General features: G+C 30.9%; 2 protein-coding genes across 2 annotated transcripts; both read left to right on the forward strand.

The window, feature by feature from the left end:
* Positions 1 to 5,488: 5,488 nt before the first annotated feature.
* LOC122589823 lies at positions 5,489 to 6,577 on the forward strand. The gene has a single exon (XM_043762144.1). The coding sequence runs from the start codon at positions 5,550 to 5,552 to the stop codon at positions 6,174 to 6,176; it is 627 nt and encodes a 208-aa protein (XP_043618079.1). The 5' UTR covers positions 5,489 to 5,549; the 3' UTR covers positions 6,177 to 6,577.
* Positions 6,578 to 10,935: 4,358 nt separating this feature from the next.
* LOC122589619 lies at positions 10,936 to 11,802 on the forward strand. The gene has a single exon (XM_043761926.1). It carries the CDS (start codon positions 10,947 to 10,949, stop codon positions 11,673 to 11,675), a length of 729 nt encoding a protein of 242 aa, XP_043617861.1. The 5' UTR covers positions 10,936 to 10,946; the 3' UTR covers positions 11,676 to 11,802.
* The last annotated feature ends 820 nt before the right edge of the window (positions 11,803 to 12,622 follow it).

A 12,622-nucleotide genomic window follows, 5' to 3' on the forward strand; every position in this document is an offset into this window, starting at 1 on the left:
TATATTTAGCTTAGTGTAGAAGGGAAGCAACGTAGAAGAGGTGCTATTTATAATGAGCATGGGAGGGGATAAAGTATGAGGGTTGTGAATCATGGCAATTTACATGTCGTTGTTGTTAAATAAATGTAGGACATAATTAATCATGAATGTAATGTCAACTTCTAGGTTGGTGTGGACACAATCAATATGTTCAATTATAATTTAATGAAAAGAATGCATGGAAACTTTGAATTTTATTCAACAATTTTCTTTGTTTCTATATATGTGTAACCTCTAGCTATATTGCCATATTGAATTTTATGCATGTCGATCTCTAATTAGTTACCCATATTATTGACTCGAAAAGTCAAAAACCAGTTTTTTTTTTGCATTTTGTCATCCCCGGCCAAATTAATCTCTCGTTGTCAGAATTGCGCTTATTTTTGTAGTGACTATAGAATTGTTAAACAACTTGCATATATGGTTAGAAAACTTATGTACATTGTTATATTGTTACTACACTACTACATTTACACTAATAGGTGGTATTATGTACAAGAAATTAAACACACATTTTCACATACAGATTATAATCATATGAATAATAAAAAGCATTTAAAATGAATGTATGTATAGAAGATATATGTCAAGTTGATGGAAGAACGGTACGGTTAAGAGGGTCCATCATATCAAATCTTAGAGGAAGTTCACATGTTGATATATTTAAACCATATAAACCTTGAGCCCTATTTGAAGGAAACCCACTTTTTTGTAGACGCTACAGTAGTTTCACCACACATCTAAAGAAGCCTCGATAACGAAAGTACTTTGATTAATTATTTCACGTGAGTCGTCACAGAGATCATGAAACAAATTAAAAGTTGCAACCTAGCTACTAGTAACTTCTATGTCCATTCATGCGGTTGGTAAGGGTTTACTTACATGCATATTTTTAGAAAAAAATATTTGCGGTCCATATATGTAGACCAAATCTTTGCTCGTGACTTCATATCATCTTTGTGGACTGAAGTCGATCACTAGTATCTATATGGGTCACGAATAAGCGTATCACATCATCTCAAACCTAAGTTTAATCCTACATTTAATTCTAGCCCCAATAATAATTTGTGGTTCGATCGTCAATTTGCATTTAATTAAAGCTGCCTTTTTCATATGTTTAATTATAATTCGAGTTATAAAAAACATTATTGTTGGTCGACATTAACAATTAATTAATTAATCCGGCTTTCTTTTTTAACGACCTACAAATCTGAAGCCTATTAACTTCGTCCTGGGATAGAGTATAGACCAATGGCGAAAGACCACACCAGTCATACATGCAAGCATATTTTGGATCGATAAAATTACATTTTGGTATCTGAAGTTCTCAAAATATTCACTCTTTAAGTGAGAAAAGTACATTTTTGATACTTGAAGTTAGTTTTTTTTTTCATTTTTAATATCAAGTGTATACGCCGTTTTTCTGTTAACGCCCTCAGGCCTCACGTGACCAACACGTGTGAGTATCAAAAACGAAAATTTATCACTTAGAGACTATAATTAAAAATTTTGACAATTTCAGGTACCAAAAATGTAATTTTTAAAAAATTAATGACTATGAGTTTTTTAAGAGTTTATTTAATTATTTTAATACGTTTAACCTTTAGAGTTTTATCAACATTATATTATAACATGTATACAAATACTATTTTTAAAATCTTTAAATGTTAAATCATAAACATACGAATAACTTGTTATTAAAAAAACATATTTTTTTAGTTCTATTGTGTAACAATTATAATCGGTTTCCAAGTCGTTGCTTGTTGAGACGACTATGTATATTGTGTGGCGGTCGATTTGAAAGTTTGTCAATAAAGAAATCTTCCCCTCTGTTATACATTTTTTGCGTCTGTTTATAACTTAACCTTAAAGAATTTTTAAAAATAGTACTCGTATACATGTTATAGTATAATATAGATTAAAACCAAATATTAAATGTGTTAAAATAATGAAATAAACTCTTCAAAAACCCATGGTCATTATTTTTCGAAAAATTACATTTTTGGTACTCGAAGTTGTCAAAATTTTCAAATATAGTCCTTAAGTGAAAAAAGTTTCATTTTTGATACCCTCACGTGAGGGCGTTAATGGAAAAAATAAATGGCGTATGTGCTTGGTATCAAAAATGAAAAAAATAACCAACTTCAGGTACTAAAAATGTAATTTTTTCACTTAGAGACTATAAGTGAAAATTTTGACAGCTTCAGGTACCAAAAATGTACTTTTCTCTTTAGGATTTCATGTTCGTATATTGTTTGTTTGAACGTAACTGTGAATTTCCGTGTGCCATCTAACAACTTATTTGACTTTATTATATATATATATATATGAGAAAAAGAGTTTGGGTTGTTATGCACCCAAGTTGGGTGAAAAGCCTCTCACATAACCAATATTTTAATATTTTGAATAAATGTTTGGCCCCCGTGATTTTTATGGTTAAAAAAGGTATGTGAGGGGTTTTTTACCGAACTTAGGTGCCTAACAGCCTCATAATGTATATATCAGCCTTATATGTGTGTGTGTGTGTGTGTGTGTGTGGTAAAGTTAATTTGAGAACTATTTTTTTTGCGAGAACATTTGAGAAGTTTTTAAATCAAGTCCAACCGATGATTGTTCTTTACATGAAAATTATTTTTTGACTCTTTTCTGAATAAATTATATGTAATTTTAAAGTTTATAATTGTGTGGAGGCATAGATTATCATCTGTTATACAATTATGTGAAGATTTGAATTTTTGATCATATGTGCACGAATATTGCTATGATCACATGTATGCAAGTTGAGCACATGTAATCATAGCAATATTCGTATAATATAAATAGTCGACCTCTAAGAGCTTATTGCTCCAAAAACTCTTTGAAAAGCTTTTGTTAAAATATAATGATGGAAAATTTAATTGTAAGGCCTTAAGGAGTTAAGGGTAGTTAACTTTGGAGTCTATGAAATTCGTGGTTTCTTATATTAAAATGTGAGCGGCCCAGTTGAGAAAATAGCCTATCATAAATCATGATGTTTTGAAAAAGCCTGTAAATTTAATTATTTATCTAGTGGGCTTATAAAGCCAGGCCTCAACTGCCTAATAAAATATCCTCCTCTTTATTTCGAAATTAAAGAAGGGAAGACCAACGCATTTTTTTAAAATTAGTACTCTATTTAGTACCCTTTTTTAGTACCCTTTTTTTAGTAGCCTTTTTTTTTATATATATAATTAAAATGAAATACTCGATTGATATGTGTCTCCTGATAGCAAATATGGTCGAACCTTTGATTTATATAAAAATAAAAAGGTTTTGTCCTTAGGTTATTTGCTCAGTAATTGCATCAAATGATCAAATACCGTTTTTGTTTTCCTAGCGAGTGTAAGTTACTAGTTATTAGCTAGCTAGATGAGATGAAAAAGATGAATGGGGATATTAGTCAGTAGTCACTCATGGTATTCAGTTTCAATCATTGATCAACACTATTAATCTTGTAATCACATTATTGTACTTCCAAAAAGTATTTGATTTAGTCTGTTCCAATGGATAGACATTCTACTATCCAAAATATAACTATAATATGCATTTGACCACTAAAATAGGTGGATAATACAAATGCCACTTTCCCTTTTTATGAAGAATAATACTTGATTGATTACTTTTTAATTAACTAATGCTCTATAATTGCTATTGCTTATATGTGTTCCTAGTGGTACGAATTGAATACACCTTTATATGTTTATTAATTAACATGTATAAGTATTAGCACCATGCACACCAAGTACCGGAACAATTAACTATTAATTACTCCGTATTACTTTTCAATATTATAACCAAACTTTATAAAGAGTTGTTTCCGTTGTGTTCTTGAGTGGGTTATATTTTTGGTACGTAGTGTGTTTGTTTTATGTTAGTTGGATCTTTAGTACTCGATCACTTTTCTTTTGCCTACTATCCAACATTTTGAACTTATATGTGACAATCCAATTAACTTTGAATGCGCAAAAGGTAAGGAATCTTGATTGTTGTATCTATCATGTAGATCTCGCATTGAAGCTTAATTTCTTGAATCTTAAAACGTCGATAATGAACAAATACTTCTCGTATGATTTTCTTATAGCGTATGAATTATTTATCGATCATTATAGCTCATGAATATATTTAATCGAGTGTGATCAAACCTACACGTTAAATATCTGTATATACATCAACGTACGCATGTTAATTGTGGTCTTTTAGTTCACGACTTTGTTGTAAAAGCAGAAAGTAATCTTGACTACTAATCTACTTTTGAGAAAAACGGAAATAATTAATTAGTAGCTAAAAGAAAACACCATCTTGCAAAAAGCAGCAATCTAAGCCAAGATTGTAACAAAAGTACAGTAGTACACATGGCATACTTTTGTTTAGTTAATTAGGGTTTTTTTTTTTTTTTTTTTGTTAATTAATTACTTCATAAACATGTTAACTATTGGTTGTCAACAGCTGTGCCCACAACCTCCTACAAATTAGGCCTGTTTTTCTTTAACCTTTTTGGTCCACGAACTCCAAATTACCAATTACCTCCACCACGTTCTTTAAACAATGTACGAGTGTGAAAGTATAATAATGGTGCAGGTTGCTTAAAAGAAAGCAATCTTTTCTATAGACTTATTGTCACAACGGTCCTTGTAGTTGGTAACAATTTTTTTTGCCTGAAAAGTATCCTTGGAGTATCAATTTTCAATGCAAATTGTTATTTACCCTAATCTCTATTACTCGTAATTTTTATCAAGTCCCTCTAATACATTGCAAAAGAGACATTTTAATTGTAATTGAATTTACAATTTAATGGTGATACTCTAAAATGTTATTTGGCCTTTTAATTGTATCTTATAAACAGTTCTTTATGGGCCATGGGCCGGGGAAATCATCTAAGTCATTTCAAACACAAATTCCTATATATAAATTCTTAATTATGCCATTTCATAGAAATTAGCCAAAGTTTAAAATGATAAAGTTTGTTCTTCATACAAAGGAATTAACGATAACAATATTCAAATTGGAAGTTTGACATAATTTTTGTTAATTTTATTTTCTCTATAACGACAAAGTATCTTACTACTCTTAAACAGGTAGTAAACTACCCGAATGTCTATGTATCTCAACATTCCGAAAACCTCCAATAATCTACTCGAAACCAGATGAAATATTCCAAAATTAAAGACTTTTCTATTTTAAATTATTTCATTTTAAGCATATCTATCATATGAAAAATGGAAATAATTTTCTTAAATGTAAATCATAAAACAAAGTATATAAATAATAAATAAATTGCACTAGCTAGAAAGGCGAGTTAACTTAACATGAAAGGTTAGTTTGTATGACTCATTCTTCCCTCCACGTACGGCACCTCCATTTAATTCATTGCCCTTTAAATACCCGTCTCTCACCTTCCCATTTGTTCAAACAATTCCATTACATTCCAACATCATATCTCACTCTCTCATCAAGAATCCTAATTAAAGATCCTTAATTAATTAATTACAAAAATGGAACAGAATGCACCACTCTTTGCAAAGAAAGTATGGAAATTAGTACGTGTATTGTACTTCATGTTACGCAAAGGCATATCCAAGAGTAAGCTATTACACGACCTCAACAAGATGATGAAACTTGGCAAAATCGCGGGTAAGTCCTTACACAACCTCATGTTCCACCACCACCACCACGACTGGGCTACATCTTTTGCTGCCTACAACCTCTCTCCACCGCCGGGTGAATACGAGTTTAGCTGCAGCAACAGCCCTTCTACTAATAACCACCACACATTCTCTTTGAACCCGTTCCACAAGAAACACCACAGTAGTACTTATTCCAAAAATAAACAACACAATGGCGGGGATCTTGACATGAAGGCTGTCAATTATGCGGCCGTGTTGAAGGCCATGGAGATGATTCAAAGCGAGAACTCATCGCCCGCGCTCCCGGGGTTTGGGAGGAGTCCCATGGTTAGGCAACTGAGGGTGACCGACTCTCCGTTTCCATTGAATAATAGTGTAGATGATGAGGACAGCCATGTGGTGGATGAGGCAGCTGAGAAGTTTATAAACCGGTTTTACAAAGACTTAAGGCGACAGAATGCCAATGCAACCTCATCATTTGGTCCATATATCTAAACTAATTTAAGTACACACGGCCGGAGCAAGAAAAGTATATATATAATCGGGTCGATCCATGCATGCATGGCTACTTAATTTGGCGCTAGCTAGCTTGTGGGATGTGGCATTGAAAATTGTTCTATAATGACCCGGCCGGCCAGAAACAAGCTAGGGGGTACATACCAAGCTAGATTTAATTTTCCGTGTGTGAATCGAGAAATGCAAATTCATACGAGTACGTATATCAGAATTTGCGGCATATATATTTGTAATAATTAAGGGTGTTCCAAACAATGTTAAGTTGCTACATGTATTTGTTGGATATAGCGAGCGAAATCGTTGAAGCGTACACTTGTAAATGGCATATATACACAAAATGTAACCACTTTTATTTTAATGAAGATATATTACTTTCACTACTACAACAAATACTTCCTTCGAGAAATAATGCAAATAAATTTATCTAATTTTTATGTGTAAAAGTGTTTCTTTTCTACCTTCTCTCTACCTACTTTTCCTTTAGAACGATATAAATTTTATTAAATAACGATCATCTAACAAGATACTAGAACCCACGATCCATATATCTAGAAGTTACAGAAATGTTAGTTGATGAAGGAGCAGCGCGCATATCATAATCCATGTAAAGAGCTCCATCACAATTAATTAAAGTGTAGGACAACAAATATGCCTTCCTCTACCTAGCTACTTGTTAGAGTGTTTTAACGAAAGTACGTTGACGAGTATAAAATTGTTTTTAGGTATAGATAATTTAGTACGATATGATCGATCTTTAATAAAACACATGCATGATATGCCGTGACATTGGCTGATTAATATCGATATATCATATATCATGCATAGAGTATGCTCGCTATATTAATAATTAGCTAGTATTTTATGAACATTCATATTCGGGATCGATGTTGTGGGAAGAGTTGTTCAATTATTAATTCATTGATGTGTTTATATTAGTTGATTAAGATACGATTACATGCGAATTTAGAACAAACCTGGATATTTGGAATAATAAGAATAAGTATTATAATCCATATCTTTAGTTATTACGAGTACATAATTGAAAATCAAACCAAATTATGGAAGTGATAGTTCTTTCATAGACAAACTCCAACATGCATAGATTTATTTCTTGGGTTATGTTAAACGAAGCCATTAGGGCTTTCGTTAAGGTGCATTAAATAGTTGTACACTTACCATAAAATTCAGGGGTGAACTTCTGATATGAAAACATACAACTTTTTTATGCACGTTAGCCCTAAGAGCTTCATTTAACATTTTTCTTATTTCTTTTTACATTTCCAGCACTTATTTAATTGAGATTTAAAATCGGCATATATTAGGATGCCTTAAATTTTTATTTTTTTTTCTTCTGAAAATAAATTCTGATATAATTATAATATAAAGAAAACCACTTTACTTTATTGATCATCCGCTTAATCGGCTTTACTCGAAGAGTTTGTGTACTTTTATTATTTTATAGGAGAGCTTAGCCAACAGGCCCAATACTACCAAAAGTCCATAACAAATGTGCATTTCTTTTTGATACTATAAACAAACTTTAGAGAGTGGTGTTTCCAATGTGTATTCAAGTGGCCGGTTTATATACATTTTTATGCTGTTTTTGTTTATTGTTTTTTTAATTGTCGTGCGGACACTTTTGGTTTGCTTTTCACAAACATTTTCATTTATCAGGTAATTTGATCCAATGAAATGTATTTAAATTCACTACATTGCCCTATAAGCATATACAAAACTTGGCATCCATCGTATAGTCACCGTGTCGTAAATCATTAGTCGTACACCATAATACTTCACCAAGTCCTTTACGGCAAAACTCGAATTTGTTCACAAATGGGTTATCATATGGTTCACGGTGTGGTTCAATATTGAAAAATCGTAAAGTTAATGAAAAGACGAAAAACTTTTGAGAACGAAAGAGAGAGCCAATAACAAGTAGTATGGAAAAAGGACAATATATATTATTGCTAAAAGCAAACAAACCCATCAGAGTAAGAAAGACTTTTTCTTTTTCATTTTAAACTGGGTCAATAAGACGTATAATTTCAAAGTAGACTAAACTAAAATAAAGATATTGAGTTTATATATGTTAGCTTGTGGCAAGTTGCAACGAACGGTGGTTCCTAATAAGGCCTTACGTGAGGCTATTTTCTCAAGTATTTTTTCAAGAAATTTTAAAGTTGTTACAAGAAAAAGGGTTGGACAATGGACATGTTGTAAAAAATAAGTAAATAACCCCAAGTATTTCTTTTTATAAAAAAAGATTTGAGTAATTTCTCTTTTAATTAAAAAGAGAGAAGAGATTTTTCTTTTTTATTAATGCATGCAGTACGCATTCTTTATTTTGTAATTTTTTTTATTTATTTAAATTATATAATATAAGAAAAAGACAATATAATACGCTAACAAAATATTCTTTCCGTTTTAATTTAAATGTCCTATTATAACTTTTGAAGTCATCTTTTAGCAATTTTGACCGTAAATTCATATAAAAATCAGTTCATCATTCATATATTACATATCCGATTTTATATAATACAAATGAAAATATGTATGGTTAAAGTTATAAAAAAAAACTTGAAAAACTAAAATTAAACATTTAAATTAGGATGCCGAGGGTAGTTTATAACTTTGCATTTTTGGAATATTAGTTTAATGTTTTTTCTATTTATTGACGTATAGTGTTTAATTTTTAGTTACGTAATCTTTTAATAAACTTCTATGAAACAAGTTATAAAACAAGTATTATTTAAGATTATGATATGTGACCACACATCAAATTAAGATAGGTTAAGTACATGCTTAACGCATTACTATCACATGGTTCACGATTTTATTTAGGAAAATGCAGAGCGAGTGATGCCTAACTTTTGAGAAAAGATAAAAACATATATATTAACTTTCGAGAAGCTTTGATAAAAATTTACATATACCAAAAAGCAACCTAACCCTATTATTCGTACTATGGTTATAAATGTGTAGAGAAAGAAATAATGTCCACTTGATTAATTAAAGAAATAAGTTCATATGTATCTTGTTACTACCTAATTAAACAAAATAAGCTCATATGTATTTGTGGTAACAAGATACATATGAGCTTGACACATATGAGCTTATTTGTTTAATTAATCAAGTGGACGTTATTTCTTTCTCTACACATTTATAAAAAGGTAATAATATTAATATAATTATTTTTGATAAATTTATCATTGAATATCACAATTTTATATACCTTATTTATGTTACATTGTAAAATACTTGTTTGATTGTTTCATCTAATATTTTTCAACTAAATACATAACTCTAATATGTATCTCGTTCTTATTCACTATTTTAAACATATATATATATATACACGTAAAATATGATGATCTCAATCACATTTATTTAGAACATCTACTTTTTAACTTAATATAACTATATTACCACCTTTTTTTTATATTAAATACTTATAATACTTGTTAGCATCACCACCACTAATTGCCGCCACCACTAACAACAATGACTATATATAAGCTTTGTGAATTTGACAAAATGTAGTAACCCGTCATCACAAATTAACCACACGTGTATTTTGAAATATTTTGTTTTTAAAATCGGCTTAAGTTTGTATTTTAAGTATTTCAAATCAATCATCGTTGTGCATTATATGATCGAGTACAATACTAATCACTCTTAAGAGATGTCTCCGTATAATTTAATTACTCATTCTTTAATCTTTATACTCTCACTTAATAATCGTTAATATTCTTTCCTTGTAAATACATTAGATCGATTAGAATATATCAAATATATTTGGACTAAATACTTATAGTAGATAGAGTTATACTACTAGATATTTTGGAGCGTTGTGTAGAGTTCTTGTTGCTACGGCAACGTATATTGGATCATAGTGATCGAGGCAGGTGAAAGCTAAGTGGTGGTGGTGGTCACAATAAGTTAACCCCTCTCGCTAAGTAATCGCCTTTTTGACTTTGAACCTCACAAAGAGTTTTATTCTTATTGTGATGCTTTTTATGTATGTTATAATGACTATATTTCAATTTGATTTTAGTTTTAACTTGCGATGAGTAGTTTAATTTTGACAACTAATTATACTGTAGCTAAAAGTTTCTAGTTTTATACATATAGCATAAGAGACTTCTATTAACCAAATACTACAAAAAAAATGTTGTATTCGTCCACACTTTTATTGAGGGTGAACAAATTAAAAATTTTGTCACGTTTTTATGTATATAAAAATATATAGAACTAAAAGTGTGTAAAAATTTATCCACATTAAAAAGTGTGTAGAAGTATAAGTTCACATTTTTTAGTGTGAATTTTCATAATTACTTTGTAACAATCCATTTGTCCACACTAACTAAAAAGTGAGTGTGAAAAAATGAAGTGTTAAAAAATAATTATAAAAGTCCACACTAAAAATATATACATATTTTAGTATACAATATATAATTTAATTATGTAAAATATATATGTATTGTTTTATATGGTTAAAATAATGATGTTATAAGGATTATCATCTCCTTAAATGAAATCTGTATTGGAATGTTTTCTACAATCGTGTCCTAAGTTTTGATACTAAGTAGTGATGTATAATCTTGCTTAATTAGGAGCAAAAAAGTAGTTACATAGTCAGACAACATATATATATAAAATTATTATTATATTATTATATGTCGGTTATTGATGTACAATAAGATGACTTTGCATCTCTTTTCCTTTAAATAAGCAACTCTTTCGTTCTCAATGTGCTCAACCTATCTAATTAATATTTCATCTCTGATAAACAAGACAAACAAAGAAATCAATAAACAACAAAAAGAAACTAAAAAAAAAATGGAACAAAAATCACCAGTTATACAAAAGAAACTTTGGAGCGTGCTTCGTTTGTTTTACTACATGCTACGTAATTGTAAAGGCGTATCGAAAAGCAAGTTATGGCTAGACCTTAATTTGATGATGAAACGTGCCAAGATCGCCGGCAAGGCCGTACAAAACCTTTTGTTCCATCACCACCACAATTGGGCCGCTACTTTTGCCCTCAACCGCCCCAGTCATTCAAACCACCTTTCTTCTCCTCCACCACCACCCGCCGGTGGTGAATACGAATTCAGCTGCACTAACAACCATCATCCATTCTCTATATTTACATTTCATAAGAAACACCATACTTTGAAGGAGCAACCTGCAGCAGAGGAAACTGACATGATGGCGGTGGTTCTCAAGGCAATGGAGATGATTCATAGTGAGGCGGCGTCCCCGGCGCTGCCAGGGTTTGGGAGGAGTCCGGTTGTTAGGCAGCTTAGAGTGACGGACTCGCCATTTCCGTTGATGAGTAATGTGGATGATGGTGGTGAGGACTACAGTCATGTGGACGAGGCGGCAGAGGAGTTTATTAGACGGTTTTATAATGATTTGCGGCAGCAGAAGCGTATTTGCAGTACTAGTAGTAGTGGTGAATTATTGAAACTTTAATGGGATTCATCATGAGGGGTACGTAACCAAAATTTATCAACAATTAATATCAATGTATGAGAGGGTTAAAATTGTACGTGTAATGAATTGATTCTTTGAGTAATCACCCATCTATATATTTTCTTCATTTCCTTTTCTGCTTATTTATATATTTTAAAAGTCAAAAGTTAATCGATTTGGCTTGTAATTAGTTTTGGTGTGAGTGTAAAATTTACCTATAAAATAAATAAATTTGTATATAAAGTAAACGATCGATCGAGTAAATAGATGATGTTTTTTTTCCATGTTACGACCGTATTAATTTAATTATTGTCTTGGCCACACCCAAAACGCACATATGTAATGAAGGTTAATTTCGATCCTAATATAAAACTTCTTGTAAAGAAACATGACATGAACACGTACTACTACAATAATAGATTTCTATTTTGCTACTCTATCTTAGTATATATATTTTAATGTTACTGTTAATTAAGAATTATAAAAACGTTTGATACGCTGGTTGAATTATTGAGAATCAAATTTAAGATGAAGGCATTTTTATCATAAATAGTATAAGGTCATTTGAATTCAAAGTATTCTCCTAATAACAACTGTTGAATGACTTAGATATGTGTCTTTCACCCTATAAATAGGTATTTTTATCATCCTGCTTGTTTCTAAATGCACCATATATTTCAATCTTTTTAAGCTACAATCTTAATAATTACCAATATCAATAATAAAATTAAATATAGACCACTAGGCATGATCAGCTGGGTCAAAATCCAATCCGACCCGACCCAACAAAATTTGATTGGAACTATCTGCAAAAGCAACTGACGAAGGCTCCGAAATATAACCATCTACAAAGGCGGCTCCAAAATTTGAAATCCTAAATACTCGTAATTACTTTTTATTTCAACACAGCGACCCCTCCACGGCTTCACCGGCCTATCAATCATCAT

This window comes from Erigeron canadensis, chromosome 2 (assembly GCF_010389155.1).
Source record: "Erigeron canadensis isolate Cc75 chromosome 2, C_canadensis_v1, whole genome shotgun sequence".
Classification (NCBI taxonomy): Eukaryota; Viridiplantae; Streptophyta; class Magnoliopsida; order Asterales; family Asteraceae; genus Erigeron; species Erigeron canadensis.